At 42.1% G+C, this 20,178-nt stretch overlaps 1 protein-coding gene across 6 annotated transcripts in view; it reads left to right on the top strand.

Annotated features, from left to right (window-relative positions):
- The first annotated feature begins 335 nt into the window (after positions 1 to 335).
- The window catches only part of LOC123755884 (BBSome complex member BBS4), a 56,683-nt gene continuing 36,840 nt past the window's right edge, over positions 336 to 20,178 (top strand). The window contains exons 1-3 of one of the 6 annotated variants that reach the window (XM_069300123.1): positions 367 to 453; positions 10,486 to 10,499; positions 10,754 to 10,896. In XM_069300123.1, the coding sequence (XP_069156224.1) occupies positions 10,828 to 10,896 (69 nt within the window). In that variant the 5' untranslated portion in view covers positions 367 to 453; positions 10,486 to 10,499; positions 10,754 to 10,827. Of the gene's footprint in view, positions 454 to 8,064; positions 8,247 to 10,485; positions 10,538 to 10,753; positions 10,897 to 20,178 lie in introns of those variants that run through there. The other 5 variants (XM_069300122.1, XM_045738811.2, XM_069300121.1 and 2 more) reach the window with 5 other exon arrangements.

Below are 20,178 nucleotides of genomic sequence, written 5' to 3'. Positions count from 1 at the left end.
TTAGCTAATAATTTTTAATTATGATAAATTTCAGATGGAAATAGTGTGAATTTCATTTTATAATACATATTTGCTAAGAAGACTTTCTTTCATAAAAAATGCTGCTACATAAGTTCATCTAATATTCCCATCTCACAGGATGGTTAGTCATACTAACTCGGGGGAGAAAATACCTGCCTCAATACAAAAACAAATCAATTAAGAAGATTTTAGCAGTTAATAGCATTATATTGGGGTTTTAATATTGACCAATAATTTGTTTACGGAACATACAAGTTCTGTTTTGGGGGGGGGGGGGGGGATGGTACAAATATAAGTGTACGATGCGCAGCGTGTACGAGGTGACGCGTGTGTGCCAGCCGAGGGTAACCATGACAACGGGTGTGTGTTTAGTAAACACGGCCAGCCGGGCCTGGCCTGGTCACAGTTGACAGTGTACCACAACTGTGTCAGGTGTGTACTGGCTCCCACTTACTTTCTTTCTGCCCCTTGTGTCTTTGCATATATTACATACAATAATGTATATTATTCCAGTTTGTCTGCTGTATGTCAAACGCTTCTTAAAATAATATTGTGACTCATTCATCGGGAGAAATGTGGGGACCTTTGACAAGTCGCCAGCTTCCTGTCCTCGTTAAGGCCACTAGTGTTAGTGGCCCTCGGGTAAATTTTCGGGTGTTTCTCACCCCCACCCGTGGAACTGTAGGATGGGGTGCAGGGGAGTGTCATAGACAAATACAAACAAACTAAATATAGTAGTTCAATCCAAATTTTTTGGATTAAAGAACACTGGGGTACAGTTTTAGCTAAACCCATTTTGCGACAACTTTCTGCCACATCCACAGGATATTTACCTAATTGTACCGGAGGGTCATTAATGCACTGTGGCAGTGATGTGGTGGAGGCTGACTCCATACACAGTTTGATATGTAAATATGATGGAGCCCAGTAGGCTCGGGAATCTGTACACCAGTTGATTGACGGTTGATGGGCGGGACCAAAGAGCCAGAGCTCAACCCATGCAAGCACAACTAGTCAACTAGGTGAGAATACTAGTAGCCTTGACGAGCACAGGAATCCGGTGGCTTGTCAAAGATCCCCCATTTGCCCTGATAATTTTTTCCAGTTGGATTTTAAAATTTAACAGTTTTGGCATTTTCAGCTTCGGCAGGTAGGCGGTTCCATGGGTTTATAACCCTGTGGGTGAAAAAGCATCACCTTTTCTCAGTCCTACATTGTGGCTTGTTGGGCTTGAAACCATTGCTCCTTGTTTGTGTTACATCTGACCTTTTGAAGAAATTATCTAGATAAACATCCTCCATACTGTTCAGTATTTTAAAGGTTTTGATGAGATCAGCCCTGTCATGCTTGGCTTAGTGTTGTTAGCCCTGAGGCCTCGATCATTTTTGGTATGAAAGGTGACAGTTCTGGAATGATTTTTGTTGCCTGGTGTTGAACTATCTCTAAAGAAGTTATGTCTTTCTGAAGATAAGGTCTCCATGCTTGGATACAATAATCTAAGTGAGGATGGCACCAGAGATTTATGCAGCTGAATTACTACCTTCTTTTGCTTAAAGTCAGAGGTATGCCTGATTACTTTTAGGGTTTGGTTATCTTCTTTTTGCTTCAGCTACCTGCTGTACAATTTTCAGTGAATGGTGGATTTTGACTGCAAGGTACTTTTTATTCATATCACTGCTGCAAGGTAATGTTATCGCCTGCCCAAAAAGCTGTGCAAGCTAGTGACTTTACAAGAATGCAAGTACTCTTGTATATAGTATATAAATAAAATAAAAACTAAAATAAAAATTAATTTTGTAGTTGTGATGCATTTGTATGTATTAAAAAGCATTTGCCAGTCTTCTGAACATTTGTGGCGTTCAAGTGGATCTCTTTGTAAGGCTTCAATATTATTTTAATTTTACACTTTACGGTAAAGCTGGTAAAGATGTGTACAGTGGAACCTCGATTAACGAATTTAATCCGTTCTGGCACCGAGCTCGTCATGTGAAATGCTCGTCTTTCAAAACGAATTCCCCCATTTAAAATACAGTATTGGAAATAAAAATAATTTGTTCCACCACTGAAACACATAAATATGATATTCGATTTTTTAAATAATGGAGCAGCCTACCTGACATATGTGGGGTTTTCTATTTTGCTTTCCTGACTGCAATGCGTACGTCACCAATGTACATGTGACAGACGCTTCATGAAGCTGTCAGAATCAGCAGAGAAAATATGAGAGCAACCGTACAGGGACTGGGAGCAAGGTCGAGTTAGAGTCCTTGAGGGTCTCTTCTCAGACTAGTCTCACTTGGGCCTGGTCCACGTTGATTGTTGGAATCTCCTCAATGCTTGAAACACTTTAAGGGACTTCTAGGGTCCTCATCACATTTATAGATTTGTGAATAATAGGCAACTCGGTGTTGAAGACACCTTGAGCTGAAGGCTTGAGTAAATAGTTGGCAGTATTCAGAAGTGGTTCAACGGAAACACCGCATAAAGCTTAACAGTAGTTTATTTACTAACTTAACCACTAATACAAAGGGTGCTTGATTTACTTTAAATTGGCATCAGAAAGGCTATGGTTGCATTAGCGAGACTCTTGACGTCTGGCTAATCGATTCAGATTCACTCGTGGAGAAACACCTAACTTAACACAGTTGACAGCCAATCATTAACACGGCAAACCTAACTAGCCAGTGTGCAAAGGGATTACAAGAGTTCCAACCGGATACTCGGGTAATGATGATATGCAATAGGTGAGGCAGGGTGGGTGGTGGCTTGAGGCTCTAGCTACATGCTCTGGACCGAGTGGCGGCTGATTATATGATACCATGCAGGTACACTGTGGTAAAAGTCACACACAGATTACTTAGGCAGCGGCACTCTTTAGTTCCCTCTAGGTCACTCACAACGATCTCCAGTTGTCACCAGGGGTTACCTGATATCAGTCTGTTTCGCTCTGGTGACTTGTCACTAGGCTTCTAAACAATATAGTCACGATCGCGATTCTGGGCGAGCGTTGGTATATCAAAAAGACGCTGAGTTTAACTTGATGGTGAGGAATAGACGGTGTTCTTCTGTCTATTGGCCGATAGACAGAACAGGACACGTCCTCTATGCACGAACTCCCTCAAGTGAATGCTCTTGCCAGCGGCTGTAGGGCATCTCATGAGACACACACAAGGGGATTACAATTGACCAATGGCATTGCAGCAAAAGAGCGGGAATCAATCATATTGATCGTTCCCTGATCAGTAGCAGAGGTGACGTCATGAACACGTCGAGACCACGTTATAGTTGTTATTCTCCATCATGCCGGTTGAGGCTGACCCCAGAGGTCAGTCTGTCGCCTTGCTGGCTTCCTCTCTCCCTCTCTCACGCCTGGCACCTCCTGTGTACTCACTGACTCTAGTGGCAAGTATGCTTAACTTGCCTGTATCTACTTCCTGCCTGGACATACGGCAGCCTCCGTATTATAAACGTATTCCTGGTTTAGTGGGCATCCTGGAGATACCCAACATGGCAGTTTACTATCTAGGGTTAACAGAGATAGGGCTTGTGCACGACATCGGTGCACTGTGCACTGCAATGAGCCATTCAAGTCAGCTGTAGGATAATCGTGAGAGACCATACTCTCACAACATACACTGAACGAACCTTTATGACATTTGTCCTTTTTTCAAATTTATTCAATTTTTTTTTTTTTTTTTTTTTTTAAGAAACATGGAACATCCTACCTGACATACACTGATACGTAAATTGAGGCGCTCGTCACTTGAGGTTCCACTGTATATAGTATAGTTGGGTTTGTTCTCGACTCATAATCGGGAATTCTGGGTTCGAATCCCAGATGGTACAGAAATGGTTTTGTGTGCTTCCTATCACCCTATTCCTCTGTTCACCTAGCTGTAAATAGGTACCCCAGATGTTAGCCAGCTTGTGCAGTAGCATCCTGGGAAGGGTCAGTAGGTCGACCTGGGGGGGAACCTTTATGATATTTGTTCATTTTTCAACTTTGTTCCCTTTTTTTTATTTTTTCATTTTTTATAGCAAAAGGCTCATTCAGAGTATGTCAGGTAGGCTGCTTCATGTTTCTTAAAATCAAAATAAAAAAAAATTGAACAAATTTGAAAAAAGGACAAATGTCATAATGGTTATAATGGTTCGTTCAGTGTTTGTCAGGTAGGATGCTCCATTATGACACTTTCTTTTTTTTCAAATGTGTTCAGTTTGTTTTGTATTTTTCATTTATTTATTAATAATGGAGCAACCTACCTGACATACTCTGAACAAACCTTTATGACATTTGTTCTTTTTTCAAATTTGTTAATTGTTTTCATTTTTTTTTTTTAAAGAAACATGGAGCAGCCTACCTGACATACATTGAATGAACCTTTTTGACATTTGTTCTTTTTTCATTTTTTTCAATTTTTTTTTTTTTGTTTATTCTACAAAAAAATTCAATGCTTTGCAACATTACAGCAGTCACCTCTTTACATCCCAGCATCATTAGCATCTTTCAGCAAACAAAATAATTTATTTGCATAATCGGAGGCGTCCGAGAATGTGCGAGAAGCGGTGGGAACGCACCATGTGGTTTTCTCGTTAATCAAACGAGCACTCGCCAATTGAGACAAATTGTTGGCGATCGGCGAGCTCGTTATTCAAAATGCTCGTAAATTGAGGCGCTCGTCACTTGAGGTTCCACTGTATATAGTATAGTTGGGTTTGTTCTCGACTCATAATCGGGAATTCTGGGTTCGAATCCCAGATGGTACAGAAATGGTTTTGTGTGCTTCCTATCACCCTATGCCTCTGTTCACCTAGCTGTAAATAGGTACCCCAGATGTTAGCCAGCTTGTGCAGTAGCATCCTGGGAAGGGTCAGTAGGTCGACCTGGGGGGGTACCTCATCATAAGCTTAACATGTATTGATACTCTGACTGCCTGTCCCCTGACACAATAAATTAGTATTATTATAATCTAGAATTATAATCTAAATAATACAGTGTAAGGAACGAAAGTCAATTTCCAGCCAGCATGCAATGGTATAGTGCAGTGGCTGATGAGTAACTTGATCGGTCAGATTAAGTTCCATTGTGTTTAGCCAACACTATATAGATACCAAGGGAATAGTGTCACCCTTCAGTAGAGGGGAGCTCATGTAGCCTAATAGACATCCTGTCCATAGCAGTGGTGTACCAATATAATATGCGTGCAAGTGGCCTTGCTGCTACACATACTGACCGACATTTGTACTCGTTGACGTATTATTCACAAGCTTATTAATATAAATACTTAGTGTAACTTAATTTATTCATTTGTAACAATTTAACAAATAAGATGCTGATTATATGGCTACTGAGACAGTAATTGTAAGGCTAAATGCTTTATCCATTGCTCTGTTTCGCTTTACAGTCATTTTCTGCTGTAAGAGAAAAATAGCGGCTGTTATCAGGTATCACCACTGCCAAACCTAACAAAAGCTGGCCTAATAAACTTTATCTTATGCTATCCTATCCTTTCCTTTTTTAAGGACCCCTGTAGAAGTGTTGTTCTTAAACTGTTCTCAGATTTATATTTTGTTAATATTTACCTATTCTAACATAATTAAACCCAGCAAATGAAAAATTAACAAATTATTTTTTTTTGTAACCTGATATAATGCATTGTATATGCAAGAAAAAATATTGAAAAGTCAAATGTTATTATCACTGGAAATGACAGAATAATTGCTATAAATTGAAGTTATACCACTGTGTCTTAATACTGTAACAAAAATTGATTACTATTTAATTATAATTGGTAACAAATTGAATCACATTTAAAAATAAATTTGTTTTTTAAATTCTTAAGCATAAGTAAAGCCTGCTTGTTTGTGTATTGTGTGAAAATGTTATCAAAATGAGATTAAAACTAAGCAAGATATTTAAGTGCCCAAAACTGAAGTTTTATAATTGAAATTTCATAAATCCTGAGCAACATTCCTTTTACTTATACAGTATAACTTACTCTATGTACACTTTCCAGTTACTTGTATTTGCATAATTTTATTATGTTTTGTTTTCATAGCAAAAAACTATAGTTTGGCAACTCCCAGTATTGCTAATGTTCTTTGCGGTCATTGGCAACTTAAAAATTTTAATAATATACTGTACTTGGAATTGTCTTATTTTGGTCAAATAAAGATCAGTGTAACTAAAGAAATGAGTGTTCTTATGGTAACAAAAAACTGGAGAATGTTGATCCAAACGATGTCTTCTGAAGGTCAGATGTAACACAAACAAGGAGCAACAGTTTTAAGCTCAACAATCCACAGGTGTAGGACTGAAAACAAGAGATAATTTTTCACCCACAGGGTAATAAACCCATGGAACCGCCTATCTGCCAAAGTCGTAAATGCCAAACTCTGTTGAACTTTAAAATCCAGCTTGAAAAAGATCTCAGGACAAATGGGTGGTCCTTTGATAAACTGCCATCTTCCTGTCATCACTGAGGCCACTAGTGTGTTAGTAGCCTTCAGGTAAAAGGTTTGAATTACCTCTTAACAGACTTACATAGTTTCTTTCCTAACATACTGATGGGGTTTTTATATCTTCCTTTGGAAATAGAGGTTTAATTTGGGGGAAAATGCAAAGTTTCTAGCCATCAGTCACTTAAGTTACAGTTGATTGAACCAAAGTTTGATTCCCAGGCTATGCAACACATTTGTGACAGTGCAGCAAGCCTCAGGAACGTTAAAGAATTCAATTAAATCCCAGGTTGCAATGCTTTTGGCCATGTTGTGGTGTAGTGATATAAGGCATTTGTTTGGGATTACCCAAAACATACGTTTTAATCCTCCTCATGGCTCCTACTGATTTTCTCATAATAATATTAATAGCTGGTGTTGTTGATCTTTTGGTGTAAGCATTCTGTGCTAACTATTTTCTTAGCAGCAGTATTAAGAAGAACAATCAAATTACTAAAGTGTATGGTAAAAAACCTACTGTAGTAATTATTGAAAGGTTTATTTTCTTCGACATTTTGTTGTTCTATGGAACATCTTCAGGTAAACAATAAATACGTGAGGTATAATTTTGAGATAAATGCACATATGAAAGAATATAGGGTGAGGTGATGGGGGGGCACTCACACATAGGGTAAGGGGATAAGGCCTGTCAAACATAGGGTAAGGAGATAGGACCAAACAAACATAGGAAAAGGGGGGGGGGGGAGAGGGTCAATCAAACATAAGGAAGGGGAGGTAGGGCTAATAAAATATTGGATAAGGCATTAGGTCAAGTACCCTGGTACTCTCACTGAGCATGGAGACCTTGGTAGAAATGTCATTATCCAGGGATGTTTGGTAAGATCTGGGTCTGAGTGTTGGCAAGGAAGCAGAATTGTTAGTCTATATATTTTAGGTGGGTAATTTTTCTCTTATATGTATGGCTTCCCAGATTTGCAGTCTTCTTCTTTGGTCAGATGTAGATTCCAGGATTTTTGTATTATCTACTAGCATGTTTCTAGTGAATGTCACTTTATATTCACTTTGTACATAGTTTCTGGGGGCACCAGCTTTTAGATGGGAAGTCATTTTTTTCGAAAGCTTTGTGGTGGTCATACCAACTTAAGTAGAAGCAAAGGTGACATCCTTCATTGGGGCATGTAAATTGGTATACAGTACCATGTTTGCTCTTTGGAGAGGGTTGTGTTGTTTATTGGGGCTGTTCTTGAGTATTAAATCATCAGTTTGGTACTAGATGATAAAGTCCAATTATAAAGTCATCTGGAGTCTATTTATATAGTCTATCTCATTCTTCCTCCTGGTGTTATATTCTAGATCTACTTCTGTGGGGTCCATTACCTGCTTCACACTTTCAGCTAAGCAAGTCTAGACTAAACTGGAATAACAGTTATTCCAGTGACTATTGCTTTGTTTAATTTCACTGATGCATCACTATTGTGTTGAATGTCAACCGTAATGTGTGTGCTCTAGCATTCTATTTTGCTCTTAACTGTTGCCACAGTTACCTTTCTTGGAGTTGACCTGTGTTTTCCTGTACCCTGCCAGAAACATGTTTTGAGGGGGGGTTGTTGTCTACCTCCTCTACAACCTAACTCCTCTTGAATCACCTTGCTTCCAAGCCGCATATGAGACTGTTCTTCCTTGTGGGGCCTGTTGATGGGAAGAGACATCAGATTGTATGTTTCTACACACTAAAGACCTGCCTATTATGCTCGGTTCTGCTGCTGGTGAGTATTGGGGCTTTGCACTTTAGAGGGCATGCTTTGGTCACATAAGTGATGTTTATAACCCAAACCTGCTGATGTCCTCCATAACCAAATGGTCTAAGTTGGAGATCAGTGTTTGTTACAGCGAGATGCTTTTCCCTGTGCCTGGCACATTGTGCTGAGAGACAATCTGGGCAGCTGGTATCCTTCATTTGTGGAGTTTATTTGTCTTGTATGCAATTTTGGTTGGATAATTAAGGTTTCCCTATGTGATTCCATACCTGACTTAGTGCTAAAAATTGACTTTCAATGCAAACACTGTTGACAATATAAGAAAGTCTATTAAAATTTTGGTCTGGACAGGCTGATAGATGGGTTGGTGGATGGATGGATGGATGATGGATTGAAAGTTGATTTGAAATATTCATAGTACTGTACAGTATTTTTCAATAAATTTTATTACAGCTGGTACCTAAAATTAACTCACAATGGGCTCCTTTCATCACTCAACAAATCTACCACTGGGTTTTCATCCGCTTCCAATGCATTTAAGGGCCCCGGTAGTACAGTCGGGTTCGTTCTCGACACACAATCGAGAATTCTGAGTTCGAATCTCGGGCGGGACAGAAATGATTGGGCACTTTTCCTTTCACCTAACGCCTCTGTTCACCTAATAGTGAGTAGGCCCCTGTACTCAGGAGTTAGTCAACTTGTTGTGGGGTTGCATCTTGGATAAAGTCAGTAATTTGCCCTGGGGGGGGGGGGACCTTAATACTGTACATGTATAAGTCTACCGTGTAAGAATACTGTACACTACGGCTTCCTGTCTCCCCTGACACAAATGAATTATTAAATTATTATTTTAAATTCTTGTGTCATTCACAAAGAAAAAACTTAAAAATAAAAATATATACTTTAACATTCCTTACATACTATGCTGTACTGAAAATTAAGAAAAATATATTACCACATAATAAAATATGAAGCATGTATTGCCGATGACAGTAAAGATAGCTGCTACTTTTGTTAAGACACTAATGCCATCAATCATACATATTGATTGATTTTTAGGGCACAATTGTTTTCTCGGCTCATTGCATCAGCTTTAGTTTAACACACAAGATTGTGGCATTTTTTATTTCATAATTATATTAATGAAGGGATTTTTTTAACTTGATTTTTTAAAATATAATGACACTTTAAAAGTGAAGTCATTGACAGTTTAATTTGAACTTTAAAAGGACCTTGGAGTGAAAATCCACGACTCAATGAAAGCTGCACAACAGGTGGGTACAGCAGTCAAAAAAGCTAACCAGACCTGGTCAAGGACCGGGCCGCGGGGACACTAAAGCCTCGAAATCATCTTAGGATAACCTCAAGATAACCCAAATCAAGAAGACCCTTGGAATAATCAAGTGTACCTTTGACTTTAAGGAAAACAAGGTAATGATTCAATTGTTTAAGTCTCTGGTGTACCCCCATTTGGATTATTGTATTCATTCATGGAGCCCTCATCTTCAGAAGGACATAGCTGCTCTGGAGTAAGTGCAACACCGGACAAAAAAAATCATTCTAGAGCCAAGTCAACTCACGTACGAGGAATGGTTGAGGGCCACAGGGCTAACAACACTGCAAACCAGGCATGAGAGGGCAGATCTCATTGAAACTTAAAATACTGAACAATTTGGAGGATGTTGATCTAGAAAATTTCTTCTTAAGGTCAGATATAACACAAACAAGGAGCAATGGTTTCAAGCTCAACAAGCCACAATGCAGGAATGAAAACAGGAGATACTTTTTCACCCACAAGGTTATAAATCCATGGAACCACTGGAAAAGGAAGAAATTTTATGCATAATTATTTATGTTGTGATGTATGTGTGCTTCATTTTTTTGTCTTCAGTGTATAAATCATGCTATCATAAATATATCATTACCTTAGTCAAAATAATAATAATAATACAGTAATAATAAAAAGTTTCCCTCCCACTGTTCACGTACATATCAATATTTGGCGCACGTTAGGGTTGGTGTACCTAACTGCTAGTCAATAGTTAGTTGCCAAGTAACAACTATGGTGCAAATGGTGCTTGTGATCCAGAGTGCACTATTCATATTAACAGTTGCTAGTACTGTACCTGACTTAGGTGTCTGTGTTATGTCCCTCATGTTGCAACTAGGCAAAGAATGACAATTGGGTACTGTACTAGTATTGGGATGAGGTAATAAATGTTTTGGCAATCAGTTCCTGTCATTGCAGATCCACGATCACTAGTAAGCTGCATACTTCACAGCTGAGCTGAGCCTCTTGAGTACAGTATTTGGTTTTTATACATCAACCATCTTTTTTATTCCCATACTTTAATTTATTTTAATATATTATGGACACACGTGCTTGAATAGATAAATTTGTTTGAAATACTGTACAGTAAGCCATCATTACTAGTAATTTTGCATTGGAAATCAATAGACATAGGCTAGTGAAGTGTACTGACCAAAACACAATATGTTTCTCACTTGCCTACCAGCTTGTATGTACAGTACCTGGGAGAGTGAGTTGGACTTACATTTGTAGATCACTGAGATCCATTACCAGTGGAGGATGACTAATAATGATCTAGGTGGTTCTATGCTTATTCTTTTACCGGAGCATCTCGACCCAAACCGAAAGGTAAAGATAGATTTCTCTTGTGTACTGTAATTTGTTAATGTGCAGTAATTTGTATTTCATCAAAAGTAAAATACAGCTGTAAAATGTACTTCTTTGCTGTCAATGTTTATTATAATATATGTTTTATTCAGCCAGTAATACCGTATTATATGCACTGTTTGTTTCTCTTGGATATTCTTAACTGATGTTGCTTGCCTAAGAACATTTCTAACAATTTTAAAGCTTTTTAATGTATGTCAGATTTGATCCATAAAGCCTTATTATGTTATCCTTATCTCCACATATACTGACATATAAGACCAAGTACGTATACAAGATTTTAATCAGAACTGTGACAACATAAATAGATTTTGTGGAAATTAAATTACTTCACATGCATTCTTGTTTAATGATTTGCTATACAGTATCTCTATTACTTATGTTTCTATAAAATCACATAAAGTCACGCAAGCTCTGTGTCAGAACATGAATGGTAAGTTTGATTATGTATTGTGCACAACTGATCACTGTATTTAAGAAGAGACTTGCACTAAGGAATTTTAAAGTTGACCCCAGAGAAATTTTCAAGTACTGTATTTGTTATTCATGCAAGGAATCATAAAAAAAAATACCTTAGAGTAATGAATTGAATATAGATCCAGAATCTTATTTTTCATTTTTATATATACTGTACTCGATCTCTCGGTGTTTACGCACCACAATCGCACTCTCTGCTTATGCATTGGTTTTACTCTTTATATTGAATTTTCATACAAGAAATGTTATAGCATAAGTTATGTAACTTCAACAAGGTATTTCATTATACAGGTACTGTAAATTATTATGAAATTTCAGATTATTGAATTTATTTATTTATTTTTTTTTTTTTTTGAGAGAGAGATATATACAAGAGTTGTTACATTCTTGTACAGCCACTAGTACGCGTAGCGTTTCAGGCAGGTCCCTGGAATACGATCCCTTGCTGCGAAGAATCGTTTTTTCATCCAAGTAAACATTTTACTGTTGCGTTAAACAGAGGCTACAGTTAAGGAATTGCGCCCAGTAAATCCTCCCCGGCCAAGATACGAACCCATGACATAGCGCTCGTGGAACGCCAGGCGAGTGTCTTACCACTACACCACGGAGACTGTTTATGTAAACATAAAGTAGATTGCTGATGTTAACCTACAGTAATTTAAATACCAAAGTACAGTACAGTGGAACCTTTAAAATCTAGATCTCCATATAGTGGAAATCTAAATAATGGATCAAATCCATCTCCTGGATCACTCTTCTAAAATTTGGGTATCGGAGAAAAATATAGTAAGGGCTGCGGTGAATCTTGTATTTTCACATAAAGTCATTTTTAGCAGACCATATTTTTTCCCTAATTTTGCTATTCTTGTTCTTTTAATAGTACTGTAAATATTATTACAAATACAATACAGTACAGTACTGTATTTGCAATAGGTATCCAGGAGTTTGGCAACTGTTGTGGGTTGCATCAAGTGAAAAGTCAGTTGTTAGCCTCAACAAATCTAACTGGCTTCCTCTCCTCAACAATGGGGATCAAAAGAGGTGACTGAGTATCATGCACTGTTAGGAGGATGTTCTGTTATTTTCCAGTGTAATCAGTCTTCAAATCTCATTGATCATAATGGATTCCTTTCAATGCAATGATTATTCTCATGGACCAGATTCTTTTAGTGGATTCTTTAGTCTTTTAGATTCTTTAGATTTTTTGTATGTTTTACTGAGTAAACCTTAGGTAAATATTTACCCCATGCTCATATACTGTATTAGTATTTAATATCTCATTCTTGCAGTAAACCTTGCCAACCCTTTCAGTGTATTAACATTTCTGAGTAATGTGCAAATTTCTGTTTGGTACAGTAGATGAATTATATAAAGATTGCTCTTCTGCTACCTTTTTTATTGGAAGCCATCAAAATTAAGTGCAGCTACTTTATGTATGTATTTGGTAGAACCATGTCTTTATGTTTTCAGATAAGGTTGAATCATAAAACTTGCAGTGACCAATAATTAAATAAAAGATTATTCCTAGAAAACCCATGCTAAATTTCAAACCAAGCCTCAAGGCTTTGGTGTCTTAATTGAACAAGTGCAGTACAGTGTTTAGAAAGAAAATAATTTATCAAACCACTTCTACTAGTGACTTTTCCATTTACAGTGATCAGTTCGACCCATTTCCCCTCATCATCTTGCTAGTCACATTCTATAATTCTGGTGTATTCTTCACTCAACTAGTTCACAGTGTATATACTCTACATTACAACTAGCTGTGTAACAGTGTAACATGTACAAACAATTGTTCACACATGACAACAAAGGCATGCTAAAGCTTGTATTGAATTATTTCCTGAGGGGAGCCCCTACGGCTTCCTGGAGATATCGGGCTGATATATAATATATTAGACCGAGGCATCAGTTAGTGGAGTTCAGCCTACCGGGGACCACCAGCCAGAACCTGGCCCCCTCAGAGAGGCAAAGGGAACAATGGCCTATAGAAACCCCCATGTGGTTGGGGGCATTCCAGTTTGCCATCGACCGGGGTTGGCACCTAGAAAGGTAGGCATAACAAAACAAACCCCACTTGGTAAGAAAAAGCAACGAAAACCGAACAGGGAGGCAGAACTCCCCATACAACTTAAGAAAACAAGCTAACAAGCAAACATCACACCTCACTGCCACGTTACCTGTCCATGCAGCTTCCCCTTTCCCTGGGAGGTGGAGGGGAAGCCCTGGTCCCCCCCTCCCTGTGCACCGGCTACCCAAGCTATCCAGTTCGAAGACCAGTCCATGGTGAACTTTGTCCATGGCTATCCAGTCCATGGCGGACTTTGATGCTGGTCTCAAAGTTCTGTGCAGTTATGTGCCTTGTGGTGTGTTTCTGCTGTGTGTGTGAGTCATGTTGGCCAGGTGTACTTTGATTAGTACTGGGACTGCATGTGCTCAGGGTTCTCTTCCCTGGTCACCTTATAAGTACTACCCTTGGGTTCAAGAATTCCCTTCCATAGAACTTTCGGGATCCACTTCAGTAGAGCTCTTTGCCACTCGGCTCTTACCCCGCCCTTGGGGCCAGCTGGGGTTTTGTGCCCTTTATTTGGCCTTGGGTAGGAAGTACTGTAGTATCGTTTGCTGGTAGGGACACAAGGTACAGCGCAGCTTGCCTACCAACGCAGCGGCCAGTTTGGCCGCTGCATTGGCTGTTGCCTTGTTTGGCTGTAGGTCCACTTTTGTTGTTTGGGTGGCCCTTCTCTAGGCCCCCATGATTGTACACATTGCAGGGGTTCAGCTTGTAGCAGTTTCTCTTGTTAGTTTGGGACCAGCCAGTTTTGCTGTGCTTTGCCTGGGCTTCCCATAGCAGTCAGCCTGTGGGCCCTGGAAAACCCCATTGGGGCTCATTAGACCTATGGATGCATCTTCCGAGTTTCACCTCGCCATGTGTGAGTTTGAAGGTTGCTGTGTGCCCTTGTCTCAGGGTAACAGTCCGTTATGCTGCCTGTTGGATCACTGACACCTTTGACCTGGAGTCTTAAAAGTCATGCTCTCTGCTTGTTCTCCAATTTACCCATTCTGATGATATTGCTATTCAGGTACAGGCAGCATCCGCATTGCATGCCAGGTTTAGGGTGTTGCAACATGCTAGGTTTTGGCTGCCCACCCTGAGGCGAGGTCCAGGGGCTCCTCCTCTCCCGGGACCTCACCTCAGGGTGGGCAGAGGGGGAGAGGGGAGGGCCTCGGACCTCACCGCGCTGGCTGCATAACACTCTAGTTCGTAAGCTAATGTCAACCGGGACAGACGCTTCTCTGGCCTCAGTTTCCTAGGCGGTGTTTGCCTTCGTGCCGCTCACTGCCATGTTTTGTGTTGTGCGGTGGCCAGGTGTTCCTCATCAGTACAAGGACTGCATGCGCTTAGGGGCTTCCTTCCCTAAGCGCCCTGTGATTACTGCCCCTGCGTGACAGGGTTATCTTCCCTGGGGCGTTCAGGAACCATTCCTGTAGAGGTCTTTTTCTTGTCTTTTTCTTTTCTTTCTTTATTTTTATTTTTATTTTCATGTGTAAGTATACATGTTTAAGTATAAGTATATCTGTTTATGCATTTTGGGTATGTATATATATGTGTGTGTGTATATGTATACAGTATATACATTTTTCCATCGGAAGGGGCTCCGTTCCCTTCACCGTTGACGGGGTGCTGGGGGAGCAGCTTGCTCTGTTGCCTCTCTCTTGGTCCTGCAGTTCGTGGGTGTTTTTGGTTGTCTTCCGAACTCTGGTGGCGTTGGGCAGTTCCTCCCCCTTTGGGGGGTTCGGGGCTGGTGCGGTTGTCTTCTTCCCCCTGTGCTTTGTCATGTCATCTTAGTGTGAGTGCGTTTTTATATGATCGATCCGCCCCATCCTTCCGGGATTCTTTGCCCCTCTTCAGATGACTGTTGTCTCCGGTCTGGCTTCTGTTGGGGCTGGGTGCCTGGATGATGTCCCTGGACCTCCGGGTCACTTCTAGGCACGTTCTTCTCCAGGGCTCCGGGACTGGCACAGTTGGTGGTGGGGCTTCAGGTTTGCCGTTTTTGTCGCCTTCCCTAGTTTCTAATTGGCATTTAGTATTTACACATCCTTACCGGATCTTGGTGACCTGTCTGCGTCTCCTCGGGATTCGGTTTCTGGCCTACCTCGACGACTGGCTGGTGTGGGCTCCCAGTCGGTCCATTTGTCTGCTTGCCAGGGGTGTGGTCCTTTCCAAATTGCTGGTTTTGAGTTCCTAGTGAACTGGAAGACATTCTATCTGGTTTCGTCCCAGGTTCGGACCTGGCTGGGTCTTGTTTAGGACTCTTGGACCGCCTCTTTCTCTTCCTCCAGAGGTGTTGCTGCGGCTGCGGTCCCGCCTTTGGCTGTTTCTGAGGGGGTCCTGGGCCACTCAGGGGTTGCTCGAGTGGTTCTGCGGGAGTCTGAACCTCGCCGTGCTGGTCTACCCGCCGGGTCAGGTTTGGATTCGGCGTTTGTTTTGGTTCCTTTGGGGATTGTCCCTTCCGCCTCTCTCGCAATCGTTGGGTTTGTCCTCCAGGGACCTTGTGTTGGTGCTGTGTTGCCGGCTTCCTCTTCAGGGTTTTTGGGGTTCCGTGCCTTGGTGCCTCCCCAAGCCTTCACTCGATGTGTTCACGGACGGGTCATCTCTCGACTGGGGCTTTGTGACCAGTGCTCACCAGGCCGACCGGGGACGATGGGGTCCGTCCTTCCGTCAGGCTCACAGCACGGTTCGGGAGTTCGCGGCTGTCTGGTTTGCGCTTCGGACGGTTCGGGTCACTCGGGGCTCTACCATCTGGCTACATTCGGACTGTTCTCCAGTGATTCATTGCTGGAACCACAGGGGTTGTCTTTGGTCCTTGCCTCTTTGGAGTTGGTCCCTTCGAGTGGTTTGTCTGCTGGATTCTCGGGGTTTTACTCTCTGTGCGGTTCATGTCCCGGGGTGTCCAACGTCCTGGTGGACGGTCTGTCTCGATTCCTTCCTCTGTTCACAGATTGGCCAGTTGTCGCCGACTCGTTTCTTTGGCTCTGCCAAACATACGGACTCCCGGACATGGACATCTATGCGTCGGCGTGGTCTCGGTGTCTCCCATCCTATGTGGCGCCCTTCCCCACCTAGGAGGCGTTCGCTGTGGATGCGTTTCAACAGGACTGGTCGATGTGGAGTTACCTGTACCTCTTCTCCTGGTCCAGCTGTTGCTTCTGGTTCTGGCTCAGTTGAAGTCCTTCCCAGGTAGAGTAGTCCTCATGGCCCCCTGGTTCCCGGCCCAGCTTTGTTTTCAGACGCTGCTTGATCGGTGTCTGAACCCGGGGCGAATCCTGCGGCTCCGCCTCTTTCAGCAGGTCGGACCGGTCCGGTACGTGGCTGGTTCGGCCTTCTCCTCAGCTCTTCGTGACTGGTCTTTTGATGCGGGTGTATCACCATCTCTATGGTGATGGTGATACCATCTCACCATCTCGCCGGCTCCTCGCTGATTGGCTGCGGGTCCAGCTGCAACTGCACTCTACCCACCATACTACTTGATGTCTGGGGCCGCCACGACCTCAGTCTTCAGAATATCCCGTGCTTTCGACAAGTTAACACGTCTCGTTGGTAGACTAAGCCCCAGGCTTACGTGTACTAAGAGAGGTGATAGCTTGAAGCCAATATTCCGGCACCTATTTACCATCTACCATCACCATCTCTATGTATCACCATCTCTATGGTGATCAGGTGGCTTCGTTGATGGTGTCCCACCTGCGAGCTTTGTCTCGGCAGCCATATGAAGTTTCCTGGCGTTTCTTTTCACCATTTTTTTGCTCTTTGTAGGTTGTCTTGTCTTTTCTTGGTTTTTCAGGACCGTCATTTGATGTTTCTTCTGTCGCCTCATATCGTGCGGCGCTGGCGGGGCCGCTCCAGCTTGAGTTCTGGGTGGACGTCACATCCGCCCCGTTCCGTACGCTTTCTCGTGCTTTGTTTCACCTCCGGCCTGCTCGTGCGTCTCCTGAGCCTTCCTGGTCCTTGGTCAAGGTGCTCTCTTATCTTTCCTCTCCTCGTTTTGTGGTAACCCCTTCGGTTTAAGATTGTTTTTCACAGGCCCTATTTTTGTTGGCATTGGCCTCTGGGGGTTGGATCGGGGAGCCTCTGGGGGTTGGATCGGGGAGCCTCTGGGGGTTGGATCGGGGAGCCTCTGGGGGTTGGATCGGGGAGCCTCTGGCTCTCCTCTGATACAGGGGTTTCTGCTCTTTTGGTACTGGTGGTAGGTTTGTACATTTACAGCCTTCTCCGTCTCCATCAATAACCCAAGGGGTCCTTGGGTTATTGATGCTTGGTTGGTTCGGCCGGGGGTGCATCATGTGTTGTGACCGGTTGTGGCTCTTCGCCGTTACCTGCATGTCATGGCTGAGGATGCTCTTTGAGTTAATCCGGTTTCCCTCGTTCCCTGTTCCAGGGCTTGGGTCTTCAAGGTTGTCCATAGGGTTATTAAGTCTGCCAGCCTGCGGTCTATCCCTGCGCCCGTGCCGTTCGGACTTTTGTTGCTTTCACTGCCATGTTTGGTTACGTGTTTTGGGCTCACTTCGGGCGCGGAGATTTGGAGGTCACACAGGTTCCTGGCCGCCCGTTATTTTGTAAGCCTGTCTGCTCCTGGACATTCTTGTGTTGCTTTGGGTCGCAGGTTGCAGCCTGTTGTCCCGACTTCGCGTTGCAGAGTTTGTGGTGGCCACCTCCCGGGTCAGCCCTTTCTTTTCCTTCTCTTGGGTATGTAGCTCCAGGGAGCTGTAGGGGCTTCCCTCAGAAAACTAGCGTTGAATGTAATGAAACGCCATTTTCTGGGTGAGCCCCTGAGACTCCCTGGCAACCCTCCCTCCCACCGGTCGGTGTTTTTTTTTGCATTTGTTGAAGCTTGGCTTCCAAACTGGAGTGCTATGAAGCCGGCGCGGTGAGGTCCAGGGCTCCCCCGGACCTCACAGCGCCAGTGAGGGAGGGCTGCACGGACGAACAGCGCGGCAGTAGTGTGTTGCATTTGCTTGTTTGCTTGTTTCCATGGGAATGTAGGGAGTTCTACCTTTCTGTTCGGTTTTTGTTAGTTTCTTACCATGTGGGGTTTGTTTTGTTATGCCTACCTTTCTAGGTGCCTAACCCCGGTCGATGGCAGATAAGGAAAAACCCCAATCACAGGGGGGGGGGGGGTTTCCAGGGCCATTGCTCCCTGCAACCTCTTTGAATGGCCAGGTTCTGGCTCATGGTCCCTGGTAGGTCTGAACTCCATAGCTAATGTCCTGGTCTAATGTAACATACATTAGCCCGATAAGCTCCAGGGAGCCTCCGGGGCTCACCCAGAAAATGGCATTTCATTACATTCAATGCTGGTTTTTTGTTTATCCTCTGAAAAGCAGACTCTTGACAGCTGGCTTTGATTTATTTCTTGTCACATTTTATTTTCTCTTGGCTGGGCTTTACTATTTTTAGTACTCTAGTTAGTTATCTGTTGTATGCTTATGCTTGTAATTTATACTGTATATGTTATTACAAATTTACATATTGATTCACTGTGGCTGTGATGTTCATTTATTTATGTGTGATCAAGAATAGCATCATTTGTACGTGACTGGGAAGAGTGTCGTTTGTGTGTGACAGAGAAGATCATTGTTTGTGTGTGAACAAAAAGAGCAGCAGTTGTGTATGTGTTGGAGAAGAGCATCATTAGTAGGTGACTGAGTGACATACATCATTCAATGTATGTATGTGATGTAGATGATAGCACATACACATTGCTGTGTATGAGATGTAGAAGACGTACTGAAATGTGGATATACATTTGGTTGAGTGGATAGGGTGAGGAATGAATAGGTTACAGGAAAACAAAGTATTATAAGGGTATTTAAAAACAGAAATAGTGTGAGCACTTAGTTGTAATGAACATGTAGCCAATGAATGTTTAAATAAGTAATTACCTAAGTGTAATTACTAAAGTGTAGTTAAAGGATGAGAGCTACGCTCGTGGTGTCCCGTCTTCCCAGCACTCTTTGTCATACAGTATCCACTCAATTTAACGGCCTCTTTTATACCGATCTGCCGGTATTAACGACCGGTTTGGGAGACCGGTATCTGGAGCCTGCTATACCGGTCTGCGGTCGATATTACTGACGGTCGGTATTGGGTTTGTTGTGGCATCAGCGTCCCCTCACATGGCGACCAGGCCACCGACCTGGATCGTCCAGAGTCATATATTACATCTTAATTTTCTTTTAAAATGATTCACTTTAATGAAGAAAATTGTAAATTATTATTAATAAAATATTTTGAAACAGTTTTTATTAAGCAAAAGTCTTTGTTTTCTTATTAAATACCTTTTATAGTATAGGCACTAGGTATTTTTTTTCCCACGGACCTAGAATGTACTCCGCCGGGCCATGTGTTCCCAGTGTTTACTGTGAACTCGCGCGGCTAGCTTCAATTGTGAAGGATATTACTGTACTGTAATTGTGATCTTTTTAATTTACAAAATGCCAAAAGTTACCCAAAGGAAGCGCCTGACGGTTGCACAGAAGCTGGAGTTAATTAAGAAACTTGATAAAGGACGAGCAGCAGTACACGAGCAGCAGCAGCAGAGTTTAACATTGGGAAATGTACAGTAAGTGACATCAAGAAACAGAAGGATACTCTATTAAAATATGCCTGAAAATAAGTGTACATACAGTATGTACCCTGTATATAATATAAACAATATAAAACAAGCGCTGCAGAGGATGACGTAATCTTCACAGCTTCGTAATCTT

Source organism: Procambarus clarkii, chromosome 43 (genome assembly GCF_040958095.1).
Source record: "Procambarus clarkii isolate CNS0578487 chromosome 43, FALCON_Pclarkii_2.0, whole genome shotgun sequence".
Classification (NCBI taxonomy): domain Eukaryota; kingdom Metazoa; phylum Arthropoda; class Malacostraca; order Decapoda; family Cambaridae; genus Procambarus; species Procambarus clarkii.
This window is presented reverse-complemented; position numbering and strand designations above follow the sequence as displayed.